Below are 17806 nucleotides of genomic sequence, written 5' to 3' on the forward strand. Positions count from 1 at the left end.
GAACAAAAGACTTTGTGAACAAGGTAATCAATGTGTTTACTCTTCAAAAAACAAAATCATTATTTCTCAATCACAAGCATCCAGCCTTATGGATATTTTATTGTTTATTTTGGACACATTTAAGGATTTCACCATTGTATTTATAGTATTATAGCATTGTGCATGTTTAAGCACTGACAAAGCAATATCTCAAATAATTTACTGCTTTATAATACAATATTTTTAATACATGGATCTCAGTTCAATATGGGCTATTACATGTCTTTTGTACTGTTTGTACTGTTTGTACTTGTACTGTTTGTACTGTCTTTTGTGTGTTCTTGTTTAGTGGCCTTTAAAGGGAGAGTTCATATAAAAATGAAAATTCTGTTATCATTCACTCACCGTCGTGTCATTCAAAACCTGTATATGACTCTCTGTGTTCTGTGGAACACAAAAGAAGATATACTGAGAAATGTCTCGGTGTTTTTGTGTCCATACAATGGAAGTCAGTTTTCCAATGCTGTTTGGTTACCAACGTTCTTCAAAAATATTTTCTTTGGTGTTGTACAGATGAAAGAAAGTCATAGCAGGTTTGGAATGACATGAGGGTTAGTGAATGATGACAGAATTATCTATCCCTTTAAGGTGTTAGTTATGTCGTATTCTGTCTTTTTCTGTCTTTTACTCTTTTGAAAACCAATAAAATATATTAAACAAATAAAATGCATGAATCTAAAGCTATATAATCCAAAATGTATAATAAAATGTATTAACAGATTGGAGCGCTAAAACCTTTACATGGATTTACTACAACTTCAGTTTTTATTTCATTTCATCTGATGTTAAGAGCTGGAGTGACAGCAGAAAATACTGTAAACAGAGAGGAGCAGATCTGGTGATTATAAACAGCAAAGAGGAACAAGTGAGTGAGAAATTAAGAGATTCAATGTTTTTGTGTATTTTCATGGGTTATTTCTTTTTGTTTGATCTGTATAATATATTTGTTCCACCTCACAGGAGTTTTTGCAAAGGTTTGCTGATCATAATACTTATTATAATGAATATTTATTACTAATCAATATACAAAATCTGAATATTTATGGTCAAGTTGTATTTTTATATTATGCAAAATAAATGAAAAATGACCGAAATGTGCAAAGATTTTTCATATAAAAGTAGACATAAGGTATTAAGGTATTCAAACACGACTCGTTTGCGTGATTCAGAGTCGACTCCCTTTTTTTCAAGCCAATAATTTTGTTATTCATTCACCTTCGGCTTTACAACTTGGCAGACTGCATATATTCACACACGGCAACATTACACACTGCATGAAATGTAATTTAAATTATCTCTTAATATGTACTCTTTAAACTATTCTGACTAAAGGTATTTAGTGTCACCGGGTGCTTCTGTATTCAGTACAATGTGACTTGTTTCTTAGTTGTAAAACAGAGGATATAATCATGTGTATAGCAGCACTCTTAGACATACAGTTGCAGTTAAACATTCCAAATGAAAAGGTCACATTGTTGCAGAAGAAACATTTAAACTTTACACATGTTTGCCTGAGACTGGTGTAAAAGAAACACTTTGCAGCTCATGAACTATGACCGTAAAGCTGCTCTGTGCAAAAGTGCTCTGTGTGTATATTCTGGTGTACCACTGAGGATAAATGGTTACTAACCCACAAAAAAAGAGACCAATCCATATACATCAGTGGCCTGCACGGCCTTTATGAACAAGGTAATTTCATTTTTAATTTACAGCTTTACAACATTTTATTGACTGCATATTTTACTTACTGTACTTATGATTGCAACTTCCACTGAGGAGCAGATCTGTTGATTTTAAACAAATAAGAGGAACAAGTGAGTGAGAAATAAAAGATTTAGTGCATTTGTGTGTGTGATTTATTATTGTTTATTTATGAATTGAGGCTTTTACAAAAGGCCACAGTTGGCTGGTAATTTTAGATTTGTCTGAATAAAAAGGAAGGGGTGTGGAAATGAGTTGATGAAACTGTGACAAGAAGGTGAGAGATCATTATATAAAACTGAAGGTTAGAAAGTTTTAAAAGCATTTATCATCTGATAAATAAATATGTACATATAAAATAACACAAGTCTTTTCTTCAAACACCAGCAGTATTTCTGTTAAGTATTGTTTTTTATTTCATTGTATTTATTAAACAATAAAGTACTGTAACTTGACAGGTCAAGTTTGTATTTCATTATGTAATTATTTAAGATTTAACTATATTTGTGCATAACATGAGCATTTAGCTTTTTCAATACTGTATGTCTTAATACATTTTATTCATGAGACAAAAAATATATACTTATTATAGATCAATTTATACATCTATAAATGCCTATTCTCCTCCTGTTTTTCTGTGTTTTGTAGAGTTTTAAAAGCAATTACTTGTCTTTATTCATCTTACATACTGAGCGCTAGTGAGGCTACGATCATTCATTGAGAAACAGTGATACCTGCTGGTCCACCTGCGAACCTGCGTGGCAAATAATTGCGGAACTATTACGTTGCTATTGCTGCGGGAGGAATTATTTTTCAGACGTACCACACTAGTGCACCGTTCATTTATATCCGTGTCCACACAAGATTTCTCACCATCAAATCGCGTTGTTATGACATTAAATACATAACAACAATTTGTCCGGATAAACGAGCCGGGTTTTATTTTCTGTAAGTCATCTAAAGAGTCTAAATGGTGAAGAGAAGGCAGAGAAGAATGTTACGGTATGTGGAAGAGGGCAGTCTCTTAAAGCTGAAGTCATACCTTCGTAAACACAAGGATCTGGAGCTGAACTTCTCTCAGGGCAGAAAGCACAGAAGTCCTCTACACATCGCATGTTCTCATGGTGATGATGCCGTTGTCAGACTGCTGCTGAAACATGGAGCAGATCCTCTACAAACAGACCTGAACGGAGAGATACCATTACACCTGGCCGCGAAGAGAGCTCTTAAATACGGCAAAAGAGGTACTTTTTTACTTATTTGTTTCCTAACATAAATTAACTGTTTATTTGTGGCAGCAGTTTCTCAGTTGTGTTAAACCGTATTAAACGCAGTTTATGATGATCTGGTGGTGCCATTACGAAAACACTGTCCGGAAGCATTTGAGGTTTCTAATAAAGCAGGAGTGACTCCTCGAGATCTGCTACAATGGATGAAATCTGAACAGGTAAGGGGGAAATCTACACTATCTAAACTGTTAGTGCATACTACACTTCATTACATGTTTTTACATGTGTGCCATTTCATAGCTTTGATTACTTGTGCAGTGCTATTATACTAGAATGGAATAAACAGTAATAAATATTGACTGGTAGGGTTTATTAGTTTTAGCCTTCAAAATAAATGTGTCAAATAGCATATTTGTTTTTACTATGTTGTCAACATTGTTACACTTACTTGTTATTGACAACCTGATCTATTATGTTTACATTATAAAACAATACACAAAATGCAATTTATTTATTTTCACTGAAACAGGGCGGCTTTGAAAATGGATTTCAATGTAATGCCGATCCTGAACAACAGTGGAGAGAGAAATTGTTGGGTGAATGCCAGGATGAGTTCTTTGAGACTTTTGGACAGTATGACGGTGAGATCTTTGTTTTGTTTGCGAACACAGTTATGTTTAAAAAGTACTGTGTAAATACATTACTTAGATTTTTTCTTTTATTACGAGTTCAAGACCAAAAAACTTTCAATATTGGTCAGATTTTATGCTGTCAGACATAGGTCTTTTTGAATGTCTGGTTGTCCTACTCATCCTTCATAACTTTTTTATTTATTAAATGTCCTGTCTATTCTAGATGAATTCTTATGGGATGAAAAAGACGAGGAAGACTTTGGGGACTGGGCTGATCGGATCAGACGGGAGTATGTTTCTAAGCAACGTGCCAGAGAACAAAGAGAAGCAGCTTCCTCGGGACACAAGAAATCCAAGGGCCGTAAGGAGACGGAAGAGGACGAAAGGAGTCGAAGGGAGCTGCTGAAGAGACTGGAGCGAGAACATGCTGAGTATCTGCAGCGTGCAGCCCGAAAGGAGGAGGAGACGCGGCAGGGGAGGAAGAACCACTACGATGAGCGCTGTGCTGCTACATTTCAGAGCTCCTCAAACAGGGCACCTCAAGGACTTCTGGGATACAATGACATCCCATGGCCGGCTCCCCGTGGCTCACTGGATGAAATGGTGGCCGTTATGTTGCACGGCGTGGACCGTTCCGATGTGCCTGTCTTCCGGAAGTTACTCCGTCGCCAGCAAGCCCTCTGGCACCCGGACAAGTTCGCTCAGCGCTGTGGAGGACGTCTCGTGGAGTCTGACAGACAGAGAATTCTGGACACGGTTACGGCTCTCTCACAAGAGCTCAACAGACTTGCACAAAACCTTAGATGATCAAGTCATCACTGATCTGAGCAATTCAAATAAGCTTTGTATTGGTCTTTGTTCTCGTGCTGTTTTGTTATTTAAAGTATTTGTGAAAGATTTAAAATATAAAAGAGGACTGGAAGTTTGTCTTGGTGAATTTAATGCAAACATATTAATGAATATAAAGAAATCCTGTCTTTGAGGTGCATGTCCATATACTAGTACTGCTGCAATATTTATATTATAAGGCATTTTTCGCATAATGCTTCTCACGTCCAGCTGTACAGGGGGCCTGAGGAAGGCCTGACCCACACATGAGCTGTGGCAAGGAGAAGCATTTTCCTGTTATAAATGTCAGAGCAATTTAGTAAAACATAAGAAAGTAGTCAAAGTAATTCACGTGTAAATATAGTGCAAGTGTTTACTATAAAGTAGTAGAGGACTTTGCCTTATATATCTTTACATTTAAGAGACTTAATCAAAGGTCAAGCAGATGGTGGTCTGAAAGAATACGCCACGGAATATATTAAAAGGATGCTGTAGTTGCCAGATTACGTAAAATCCATTTTATCTTTGCAGGCATCTTTTTAAGCATTTAGGAGAGCACATGTACTTTAAACAATTGTAAATATTTACTTTTTCCAATATGTTCGACAGCATCAGTTAGTCTAATGTAAATTATATTTTTAAAGAATTGGTTGTTTAAATCTTGAAGTATAAAATAGACCCATATGGCTATCAAACAATACTATAAACAAATGTCATTTATGAAGACTGAATAAAACAGCTAAATGACACAAATGAGCTACATTATTACAGGGTGTAAAATATGTTGTGAATTCCCACTACTGTATATTAAATCTACTAAACCTTTTTGAATTGCACAGGGGGATTTGTAAACCGTGTATCTGGCAACGCAAGGGCGCAATCTGTATCACCGGCACGGTTTGTACTTACGGCACTGAGCTTTTTATTGTACGATTTCATTACGCATCAATCCTTTCTCATATTAGTGTGTTATTAAGGCTGTATGTGTTTAATGGTTTGCATATCGGCGTATTTTTCTGTAGGCTTTAATCTCTAATGCTATTTCTGTCGTTCCAATGCCAAAACGACTATTAAAGGTACAGAAGCCTATCGATTATTATTCTCCAGCCAGCTAGGTAAGATACTCAATGGTTATCGCAAGTTTAATTTATGATCGTAAAAATGCTGAGACTGTTCATTCTGTTGCTAAAAATAGATATGCTCATTTAATCTTTGTCGGAACAATTTAACGCCATTCCGGCTCAATGAGGCACATTTTATTTTCAGAATACACATCTTGCAAGACAACTTCACCGCCAAATGCACTGAAAAAGAATTCTGTTTGTGTTATAAACTGAAGCACGATCGAGTGAGGTGTGCAGTGTCATACTGAATTGCAAAGGCCGGACGCGGATTGCGCGACCGCAGTGATCAAGGTGGCCGAGAGCGGACAGATAAAATGGGCTTTCGGAGTGAGGAGATGTGCTTGGCGCAGCTGTTCCTGCAGTCCGGATCGGCGTACGACTGCATCAGCGAGCTGGGAGAAATGGGACTGGTCGAATTCAGAGATGTAAGTTTGTTTTATTTGACTGTTTTGAAAAACAAAGTGAGCTGCCTGGCATATTTAGGGCATGATAAGCGCGTTCCGAGCAGTGCTGCATGCACCCGATGCCTCAGTATGCTGTCTGGGTAGCTCACTAGATTTTCAAAAGAGATTGAACATAATAGTCATTAATTTATCATGTTACTTAAATAATACTAAATGTATATTCGTGCATAATGCATACATGAATGCCTTAAATATATTGGATTTTTAAGTATGTGTATCTTTGGCCTGTTTAGACAGAGCTGCTCATGTGCACTGGCCAGGTTATTGTCCTGGTTATAGCTGATGGGTTGGATCAATTACTGGCTAAAAAACAGAGCATGTCCGGTTAAAAGCCTGTGCTTTGTATTCTGCCTCCGGCCCTTTGTCTCTAATTAACCCATTAATATAACCACTGTGCACTGAGTATGTGTGAGACCTGTGGTTGGGGTAAGTAATAACACAACTGGTAATTGACAGCTAACTATTATTTAAATTTGTGCATGACAGAATAAATTATTCAAAGTAACTAACTGTGCATTCAGGCTTCACATTTTATCATGTGTTCGCTGGGAATTCAACCCATGACCATTTCTGACCAAATTCAATCATCATTTACTCACCCCTTTGTCATTTCAAACCTGTTTGATACTTTTCTCTGTAGAACACAAAGATGTTTTATAATGTCGGTAACAATGCTGGTTACCTTGCATTGGTTTTGTGTCCGTACGAAAGAATGAATGGGTAGCACTGTTCGCTTACCGACATTCTTCAAAATATCTTTTTTGTGTTTTGCATTTAATTCCAGCATTACCAGCAAATTTGGACCAGTCTTTTTAAATAAATGGAAAAAAGGAAGTGAGGAAGGTAAAGTTATAGGGGTCAGTTTTATATAGGTAGCAAGTTCTAAACCTAAATGTTAACAAATAGTTGGCTTTAGTTTTTTTTTTACGGAAGATTTGCATCAGCTATAAGGTTACCACTGGGAAATGCCACATTTACAGAGGGCGAAAAAATCATTACAATAGTGAAAAACTGTCAAATAAATGGTGACAACTTAAGATAAACATTTTCTGTCACATTTACGTATATAGGTTTCAATTATAATGCAACGATATATCAGTCAATAATCGTATTGGCCAATAAAACCAATTTTTCATACTATACAGGCACTGGATGTATCCTATCGATCAAAAGAGGATTGGAAAATGCAATGAATTTGTGCTCTGTATATAGAACATGTTAAGAAACACCACCAGTTTGATGCTCAATATTAATAGTCATTATATGAATTATGAACAATTACAAAGTTAAGAAATAATTTAATCTTCGGTATCAGTATAGGCAGATATCAGTATCGGTGGAAAAATTGACTATTGGTGCATCTCTAAATATAACCCCTCCAAATCACCCAAATGAACACTAAAGGTACACTTCTTACTAAAAATGTACCAAAAATACATGCACATAAAATATATTTTATTATCCAATATCTGGAGATTTTAGGAATGAGGCAAATTTCGTTAATTGGTGTAAATGATGATTATCAGACAATGGTTATAATCCATATGATCAAATTAACCGACAAAATCGTATACTGTATCGGACTGGTATCTCAAGGAATCATAATCTGATCATAATTTCAACCTGTCCCAGCTCAATCCCAGTGTCAGCTCCTTCCAGCGGCGTTTCGTCAGTGAGATCAAGAGATGTGAGGAGATGGAGAGGATTCTGGGTAAGAGATCTTTATTAAAGACTCCCTGGTCATTTTAGATGAAGTCTCAACCTCTCCTGCTGAGAATCTTTAAAGGGTGATGTTCAAATCCACACATAGCTATCTAAAAGACTACTATGCCTGCTCTTCTCTATAATTCTAAAAGTCAGCCTAAACTGATTTTTCCACCTTTTTAGGTATATTGCAAAGACCTCCATTTTATATTTAAGATAAAAAATAACATGATAAAAATGTAGTTTTGTTGTGAGTAGCACAACAGACATAAATAAGACAGGAGTTTTTATGCTGAGGACTATTTTTGGGTTAAAGATGAGGCTTTGATCTAAATTTAGCTCGTTTGATGTAATAAGACCCGTCATGCTCCTATAAAAAAAATGTGTTCTTGCAGTCTTTAACAGTTTTTCTTTCCATTACTTACAGGATATTTGCTGAGAGAAATTAAGAAGGCAAATATTGCAGTGCCAGAAGCTGAAGTTCTTCCTGCTGCTCCCGCACCCAAAAATGTCTTGGAGATCATGGTAAATGTTGAGATATTCCAGACAGAGATATTTCTCATTTGACCAAACTCTCATCCCTTAAATTTGAATGTTATGTGCAACAGATATAAAAGGTACATCAAATCAACTAAGAGGTGTGCTTTACTTTACAAACTCGTGAGATTTTTGATTTTTGCCTGGCAGATGATAAAACCATCAGAAATGTTTTTCTTCTGTTTTTCCAAGTCATATGTCAGGACCCAAATATCTTAGAAGAGTGTAGGTCAATTCAAATCAATTCAATTGAAGTTTGTTTATTGTTACAATGTTGCATTGTTTTAAAGACGCTTTACATCGAAATAAAAGAATAAGTTGGTCAATTACCTCCTATAGCATTACCTCAAGGACCAACCCTAACAAAAGCTTATTTATGTTAAATGTTATTATCACATTTGCATACATTGCGTTTGGGTAATTTTAACAAAAGTAAAACAATAGTGCTTGTATGTTAAAGGGTATTTATGATTATAGCACCCAAATGGAGAAAAAAGATCTCTCTATTGCAATTACTGCATGTATATATTAGGTGTAATGGCCATATGCTGTGCGGTTGGGGTAATTGATTTTATATGAGAGCTTACTGTAGGCCTTGGCTTGAAGATCCAGCGCTGGGTAATTGACCGTGTCAAGTCAGCCGGAGTGATTGATTATTGTACATTGAGGTGAGACATATCATGCTGAATGTGAACGGAGAGAATCGATTGTGTGTTGCGGACTCATCACGTGTGGTCTTCTATGCTAATTTCCCATGACTAGATTTTTTTACATGGCCTGTATAGCCTTTTGAATGTAGTACGGGGCAATTTTGAAGAGTTTTATTGATCAGATGTTGTTCCTGAGGCATTTGTGTTTGTTATGTTAATAAATAATGTATGTTTAAGTATGATGTGTTTTAACATCATTGACGGAAAATCGTTTCATGTCATCAGGAGCAACTGCAGAGGTTGGAGGTGGAGCTCAGCGAGGTCGCCAAGAATAAAGAAAAGCTTCAGAGGAACCTCTTAGAACTGACCGAGTACACACACATGCTGAGAATCACTCGAACATTCATGCACAGCCGATCCAGGGTGGGTACCTCATGTGGGTTTATGCTCGCATAAAAACAGTTTATTCACTTATTGACCCACTTTAAAGTCACCATGAAATCAGATATTGCATTGTTTATTATAAATGATTTATCCTTTCGGGTTATTATTTCTTTAAAATTCATGTGCTCATAATCTATCTAAAATGTATCTACGATCTGGAGTGGTGATGCTTCTCCGGCGAGGTCAGTTGATGGCGTGAGCAGAACATCTGTTGAAATGCCAACTTTTCTTGATTCCAATCAAATCACATTGGAGAAAACTTATCGAAATATATAACAATATTTAAGCAGTTGTTTGAGACTTCCGGTTTATAGTTTAATTTATATTGATCAAAAATGCAGTATTTAATTTATTCAGTATTTAGATTTAAACCCAGTTTTTATTTATAGAAAAAAATGAAAATCAACATTTGGTCGCAAACATGCTATAGTGACACTTTATACTATTATAGGCCTAAAGTCTATAACCTTGTTATTTTCAACAGTATTTCTTGTTCTCTTGCGTAGTTTTTCTTTCCCTTTTATTTGATTAATTTTGTCAATTTCATTTATAACCAAAATATAAATCGCACAAACATTTTTTAAAATCACACACTGTTCCTGACCGTTACAAAAAAGGAAATATTTTTTACTCAAATTGGAAAGTGACTGGTATGAGAGGCAACATTTGCTTGTACAACCAAAGTTATGAGTCCTTTGCTCTTCAATATTGTGTAAAAAAATTGTCTAATGCATTTATTTTATTATGACCAAAATGAAAGCATGTCGCATCATAATTATGATTAACAATATTAGAAATCATAAAAAGTTATAAGATCCTTCTTCTCAGGATGTACCCAAAGTCAGTGTTTCCCTTTGCATTTCCAAATGAAATGACAAATTTCTCTTATGTAAAATACGATACAAAGTAGTAGTAAAATACATTTTCTGTCTGAGAATATAATAAATTTTAGCTCTCACATGTTTATTAAATGTGTAAATGTGTTCAGCATGAAGCCCTGGGTCCCCAGTATGAGGAGTTCCCCTCTCTGGACACTGAATCAGTGACAGGCTGCACCAGTATGCAGAGGCTGGGTGCCAAACTCGGGTGAGTCACACACACTCACAACCTCTCAGACTAAACAGTGTCATGGTGAGCAGGTCTGCTAGACGGGTCATTGTGTTTTTATGACAAAAGATGCACATCTCAATAGGAATCCACATTCAATTCACTGCCAAGTTGCCAGATGGTGTAGTTGGTGTAGCAAAACATTGACCCCTTGGTGTAACCCAATGTAGTCAGGTTGATTCAGTTAATTAAATACTTTACTATTTTTAGTAAAAACATTTTTTTGACAAATTTTATGTTCCCTGGCAAAATATTTTAGCTGGCTGACATGAAATGAATTGATTTTGAAAATTGTATTTTTTTGCAATAATTTATTAACACTGTAGAATAAGCTAATAAATGTATTGTTTTTTACTAGTCTTGAAATCATCTTAATTATCAATGATGTTTTGTACCATATGTCATATTTTGTCGAGCAAATATGTTTTTAAATGTATTAAATGATTTGTTTACGTAACAGCTGTATAATACTACTAATAATAATTATATTGCATTTAATGTCCTGCTGCTATTACACCTTAAAATGTACTCTATACGAAAGTATTTGTAATATATGAAAATAATTGTAATATAAATATTTAAAGTTCGTTTTTATCACATTTTAAATATTTTGCCAAAATAAATATGTTTTTGTGGTCTGGCAGGGCAGGTGAAAATTTGAAGCAGAAAATGAATCCTTATTGTTGAACCTTACATCACATGACACTGTGTGTTATGTGTGTGATTTTGTCACTGTATTGTGTACTGCAGGTTTATCTCAGGGCTGATTCAGCGAGTGAAGGTGGAAGCGTTCGAGCGCATGCTTTGGCGAGTCTGTAAAGGTTACACCATCCTCAGCTACGCAGAGGTGGATGAAAGCCTGGCTGATCTTGACACGGTATTCAAACTCGTCCAAACACGGACACTGAAATAATATATCCTCAGTCAGTGCTTTAAAATGACTGTAGTTATAGTCAAATGATTTAGTTTAATATGCTTGATGATGCAAACATGGCTCTGTTTCTCAGTTTCAGATAGCGTGTTAATGCGTCTGCTGCTGCTCGAGTGTGTAAATATATTCAGAGTGATTATGCAGTTTGTTTATGGAGATTCTGTCTTGTGTGTGTCAGGGTGAGATAAATAAGAACGTAGTGTTCCTCATCTCCTTTTGGGGGGATCAAATTGGACAGAAAGTGCAGAAAATTTGTGACTGGTAAGTGAAAAATTTTTTTCTTCTTCAAATAATCGTTCTTATTTTTTCTTGTTATAGGCTATTTACGCAGAAAATAATCGTTTTAATTTATTGTTAAACCAGTTACCACTGTCATCTCTACCCACATCCTGAAACCGACGAAGAACGAGCTGATATAATGGACAGCCTGCGTACACGTATTCAAGACTTACAAAACGTAGGCTACGTGTCTTTTTGGACGTTGTTATTGGTTCGTCCTCTGTGAAATATTGCTGATAATATTGCAGTCACCAGAGGATTATCATAATTACATTTGCCTGCAATGTCAAAATTAAACCGTTAAATTGTGCATTAGGTTTTACGCCGCACTGAGGACTACTTGAAGCAAGTGTTGCATAAGGCATCCGAGTCAGCACATTCATGGATGTTACAAGTGAAGAAGATGAAAGCCATCTATCACATCCTCAACCTCTGCAGCTTTGATGTCACCAACAAGTGTCTGATCGCTGAGGTCTGGTGCCCGGTTAGTGACCTGACTAACCTCAGGAGGGCGCTAGAGGAAGGCTCGGTGAGTACATATTTTCATTCCAGTTTCATTTTAATTGGCAGAGTTATTATAGTTTTGTATGTAGTTTTATTCATATTTTGCATTAGCTTTTATTTTTATATTTTTAATGTTAATTTTAGTTCTGTTTTTAGCAATATTATCATGTATTTTTATTTATTAATTTCAGTTTTAGTTTAGTTTTTATAAACGCTCAGGTAATAATTGTATTAGTTTAGATTTATTAATTAAAGCTTTTGATTTATTGCTAAAGCAACATTTTTTATTTGATACAAATAATATAATTGTTTTTTTCAGATAACATTTAGGAAGATATTTTATTTGATTTTAATTAACAGAAATGTTTTAATCGTTTTCGGTTCAGATTTAGTCAACTATAATAACTTCCAGACCGGAAGTTAACTTCGAGCGTCTAAATTCTAGCATCTTCAAAGAAGCCACCCTTTGCTTAAATTTGCACAAATTCTTGTCATTTTATAAGCCATTTTCTGCTTTTTTCTGACTTCCCAACTGTTCTGGACTCTTACTGGCTGCTTTTTCTTGATTATTTATTTAAAAACTAATTCTAATGAAAGAAATTAATATTATTTTTATCTGGTGTATTAGAGTTGGTCATTGTCTGTGCGGTGGTAGATAAGTGCTGTAATAGCATTCTCGAATCACTTTCTTGATAGAGAAAAGGTGACGCCACCGTCCCATCATTTGTGAACCGCATCCCTAGCAACGACACTCCACCAACACTTCTGAGGAGCAACAAGTTCACCTCCGGCTTTCAGAGTATAGTGGAGGCTTATGGAGTGGGGGACTACAGAGAGGCCAGCCCGGGTTAGTAACCATACAGCATTTTGGTTTATATTAGTTTTGAATTCTTGAATTGTATAATATAATAAATGTTCAATTGGAATAATGTGATTTTACACTTGATTCCTTATATTCCACAGCCCCTTATACCCTAATCACCTTTCCATTCCTGTTTGCGGTTATGTTTGGAGATCTTGGTCACGGTGCGGTCATGACCCTCTGTGCTCTGTGGATGGTGTTGACCGAGAAGCACCACGCACGGAGACGACCAGGAAATGAGGTCAGAGGAATCAAGTGCTTGAATAAAAATCGCTCAATTCAGTAAACTTGATATGAACTGTAAATGGTCTTTTAACACTTCTCAGATCTGGAAGACCTTTTTTGATGGCCGCTACATCATGCTTATGATGGGACTGTTCTCCATATACACTGGACTGATTTACAATGACTGTTTCTCCAAATCCCTTAACATCTTTGGCTCGTCCTGGAGCGTCAAGGCCATGTTTACAGAGCGGCAGTGGTCGTAAGTCAAAAATACACAACAATCACATTCAAAACAGTTTGTTTACTTGCAAAGCATTCGCTCTATTTTCCTATGTGTATTATTAAAGGTGTCATAGAAATGTAGGTTATTTATCTCTTTTTTTCTGGTTTAGGAATGAAACTCTACAAACGAACGCTTTACTAACCTTGGATCCCAACATTTCTGCAGTGTTTTCAGGCCCTTATCCATTGGGCATTGATCCAGTGAGTACACACTCTCTCAAGATTCATAAAACACTTCTGTGGATGGCAGCCGCATATTAAAAGAAGACAGCGAGGCTCAGAGTAATTCACTGATGTCATTACAGAGCTCTAATTTATTGTGCTCGATTGTGCCGTAGATCTGGAACATGGCCGTCAATCGTCTGGCTTTCCTCAACTCTTACAAGATGAAGATGTCTGTGATCATCGGAGTCATCCACATGAGCTTTGGTGTGGTGCTCAGTGTCTTCAACTACATGTGAGTGAGCTTAAATCAAATTTTCCATAAGAAAAAAATCACAGATGAGATCTTTACGTGAGATATTTAGGTTAAATGGAGAGCAAATGGAAATGTTTCTGCATCTCAGACAGAGAAACCATACTTTCTATATTAAGCTTTCTGCCTCTCTTCTTTCTTCCTTTCTCTGTGTTTGCAGACACTTCAGACAGAAGTTTAAGATCTATCTTCTCTTTCTCCCTGAGCTGCTCTTTCTGCTCTGTCTCTTTGGATACTTGGTCTTCATGATCTTTTACAAATGGCTGGCGTTCTCAGCGCGAGACTCCCGGCTGGCTCCGAGCATTCTCATCCACTTTATCAACATGTTCCTAATGCAGGGGAACGACACTACGCCCCTGTACCCTGGGCAGGTGTGTGCTGCGTGTTTGTGTATGTGCACGTGTGCGAGTTCATCATTAATCTGCCTGATATCTCGGTGTGTGTGTGTGACAGATGGGGCTGCAGGTGTTTCTTATGGTGGTGGCTCTGCTGTCGGTTCCAGTGATGTTACTGGGAAAACCTCTTTACCTCTACTGGCTGCATCATGGTGGGAAGAGCCTGAGGGTCCACAGGGTCTGTCTGTTTTTTTGTGTATGTATGTATTCGTATCTGATGTTAACAAGAAAAATATAAATATATACATTTATTGGTTTCTAGATACTACTACACAAAATTCCTAAGAGAGAAATAAAAATAAAAGCCCATTAAGATTTTTTGAATTGTAACATCATTTTCATTTTATTAGCAAGAAAAATTAAATGAGATCTCTTTAATGTCTCTATTTCTCCTAGAGTTTAGATGGAGAGCAAACAAGAGCAAGTCTCATGTGTCTCAAATATTTCTCCTGAGAAAAAGACCCCCAAATCAGTTTCAGAAGAGATATCAACATGTCACAGCTTAGATTTGCCATGTCTGCAAACAAAAGTCAAGATTATTAAATATTTCAGTATGAACTCATGAATTTCTAATCATATTTACCCAAATTCTGATTATTTTTCCCATACATTCATTTACAGTTCCATAGTCTTAATGTATTTTTTTAACATTTGTTTCTGTTTTTATTTTCCTAAGCAATTTTAGGAGAAATATCTGAGTTTATAATCAAATGAAACACAACTGAGAATTCAAATCAAATCCCCTGAGCCATGACAGAGCAACTTTTGAGCAATAAAATACTCCTCTGTGATGACAACTAAGCATGTTTTCTTAACAAAAAGTAAAACAACCTTGAAAAATCACTTTGGTACTTAAAATACATTTTATTTTCTTCAAAGTATTTTTTTGACTTTGTGTGAAATGTGACTTCTGAATGGTCTGAATGACATTAAAAGTTTGAGACCCCTAGTAAAACAATTTTATTGGATTTTTGTAATTTTATACTAATGTTTCAATAACATTTTAATTTCATTATACATTGTATTATATCAGCATAACAATTTGAGTAAAACAATTAACAAAATACAAAAATTACCAAGTTGATGCTTTGTACAATAGGTAATAATAAATTTTTTAAATTGTTTCTTTTAACAAATAATTTGTTTAATTTAAATTGTTAATTGTTATTGGCAAGGCTAAATTAAAATGACATTACTCTGTGTGCAGGGCTACGAAAGAGTTCGGCGAGTGAGTGAGGAGGATCTCTCTCCATCTATAGTTCACGATGAAGAAGATGGACTAAGTGACTCAGGAGGACCTCAAGAGGTTACATCCAGACCATTATTCTCAATGATTAAACAAAATCATCAATAAAACGCCATCACTTCATTAAAAGACTATGTCTAAAATCCTTTCCCTAAAATACTTCCTCCTCACACTGTTCCCTTGCAGTTTGATTTTGGGGATGTTTTCCTGCATCAAGCAATTCACACCATAGAGTTCTGTTTGGGCTGCATCTCTAACACAGCCTCCTACCTGCGTCTCTGGGCTCTGAGCCTTGCCCACGCCCGTGAGTGCCTGTTTACTTTTACAAAACTAGACTGAAACACCCGCATGTCATATTTTTAACACCCCTTGTGTCTAAGAACACATTTCTAAGGTGTATTTGATGAATAAATCGTACATGTGTCCTATGGTGTGACAGACATAGCAAAATTTAGAAAACAAACCGTTAATATTACATAGTTTTATATTAACATTTGAAATAGCATAAGAGAGATTCATCTTTGTTAGTTTTTTTTTCTGAAATTTTTGCCGTCACACCATAGGATAAATTTTCATATTAGTCTGTCAACTACCTATTTGTATGCATGTAATTCAGAACTGTCAGAAGTGTTGTGGGCGATGGTGATGCGTCTGGGGCTAAGGATGAGCTCTAAATTGGGCGTGCTCCTTCTTGTGCCTGTGTTTGGTGTCTTCGCTGTGCTCACGGTCTCCATTCTGCTGGTCATGGAGGGTCTGTCGGCTTTTCTTCACGCTTTGCGTCTTCACTGGTGAGGTCACAAACAAACACAGACAGATTCGCTTAGCAGAAATTGTGTCATTTTTGGTCACCAAGGTCAAACATTAAATTTCTTTCCTCGTTTAATATACATTTTCAATTTATTTCCTATTGTCAATTTATAAAAGGGTTGCAATTGTTGTTTAATGTTGACTGTTTGAATGCATTTATAGCATTATAATGCTTTCTTTCCATCTCTCTTTCTCCCCTCTCTGTTTAGTCCACATTTTCTACACTTCAGTTTACAGTTTCTTTTTCCCTCTGTCTTTTTGCAGGGTTGAATTTCAAAACAAATTCTACAGTGGCACAGGAGTCAAATTTGCCCCCTTTGACTTTTCTCTGTTACCCTCTGTCTTTGAGCAGGATGGGTTACTCTGACCTGTGATGTCACCTGTGACTATGAACAGAATACCATTGGCCAATGACATTTGGACCTGACAGTCCTATTTTGCACCCATCCATATCAGAAGTTTCTGGTGCGGATTATCAGCAGTGGGTTTCATCAACATGTTTGAGGGGTGTTTGTCAACAAAGTCTGGTTAATATGTTTATCTTAGGAGATATGACTTGTATTTGGTATTTCACCTTCATGAGCATTTACTGTCATATCTATTTTCAAAGTGCCATAACGATTTTTCAATGTACAGTTTTGTATGGGACTCTGATATGTACTTTTGCTTGCATTGCTACTGTAGTTTCTCATAGAAAAATCTGTGCAGGTAAACTGTGGTGTAGGTGAGGCTACACTGTATGATAAACAATGCCAAATGCCAAATATAATTTTCAGTATGATATTAAAGTATAATTTACAAAATTGTGTAATGCAGTTTCCGAGGTAGCATTAGTTTTTTTGTGTGTTTCCAGGTCTCTCTTTTACATAATGAATCATTTCGGTTTTAAATACATTTGCTTTGGTTTAACACTGGCAAACACAGTAAAGGTAGGCTACACGATAAAACAAGGAATACAATTGTGTTTCCTTTTGTTTATCATTGAAATTCCTGTAAATTTACATTTGTGTTTCAATCACGTATAAACGAACGAACCATTACTATACATACGGTGCAAACGAGTGGTGTTTATAGTGGTTATTATATAATGTTATGTAAGTCATTATGGTGTATAATTAATATTTGTTTTATTTTTTCAAATCATCATGGTGTCTGCAGAATTTATTTAAATGCAGTCTTGAAAGTAGGTCGTTCCATAGATTTTCCGGGAGAATCCATTTAACCAATCGCCACATTGCATTTCATTGTTATTTTTTTGTTATTTTTTCATTGCAATGTATTTGGCATAATTAACGTCATTAAATGCCACATATAAGATGTTTCGGTACATGGGTACCATAT

At 35.9% G+C, this 17806-nt stretch overlaps 2 protein-coding genes across 9 annotated transcripts; both read left to right on the top strand.

Annotated features, from left to right (window-relative positions):
- The first annotated feature begins 2571 nt into the window (after positions 1-2571).
- nfkbil1 (nuclear factor of kappa light polypeptide gene enhancer in B-cells inhibitor-like 1) lies at positions 2572-5127 on the top strand. The gene is made up of 4 exons (XM_057321427.1): positions 2572-2984; positions 3075-3187; positions 3499-3610; positions 3825-5127. Exons 1-4 carry the CDS (start codon positions 2711-2713, stop codon positions 4406-4408), a joined length of 1083 nt encoding a protein of 360 aa, XP_057177410.1. The 5' UTR covers positions 2572-2710; the 3' UTR covers positions 4409-5127.
- Positions 5128-5288: 161 nt separating this feature from the next.
- atp6v0a2a (ATPase H+ transporting V0 subunit a2a) lies at positions 5289-17758 on the top strand. 8 transcript variants are annotated; one of them, XM_057321745.1, is made up of 22 exons: positions 5289-5356; positions 5506-5544; positions 5769-5978; positions 7650-7728; positions 8149-8246; positions 9194-9331; positions 10341-10438; positions 11210-11336; positions 11569-11651; positions 11754-11847; positions 11986-12198; positions 12870-13020; positions 13137-13276; positions 13362-13519; positions 13653-13743; positions 13881-13999; positions 14178-14388; positions 14471-14608; positions 15620-15718; positions 15845-15962; positions 16275-16446; positions 16730-17758. In XM_057321745.1, the coding sequence occupies exons 3-22, from the start codon at positions 5868-5870 to the stop codon at positions 16830-16832; spliced, it is 2541 nt and encodes an 846-aa protein (XP_057177728.1). In that variant the 5' UTR covers positions 5289-5356; positions 5506-5544; positions 5769-5867; the 3' UTR covers positions 16833-17758. The 8 variants fall into 8 exon arrangements, with proteins under 8 accessions (XP_057177728.1, XP_057177724.1, XP_057177727.1 ...); XM_057321741.1 differs by having other exon boundaries at positions 5290-5356; positions 5452-5544; XM_057321744.1 differs by having other exon boundaries at positions 5290-5356; positions 5452-5544; positions 5696-5978; positions 16730-17757.
- The last annotated feature ends 48 nt before the right edge of the window (positions 17759-17806 follow it).

This window comes from Triplophysa rosa, linkage group LG22, assembly GCF_024868665.1.
Source record: "Triplophysa rosa linkage group LG22, Trosa_1v2, whole genome shotgun sequence".
Classification (NCBI taxonomy): Eukaryota; Metazoa; Chordata; class Actinopteri; order Cypriniformes; family Nemacheilidae; genus Triplophysa; species Triplophysa rosa.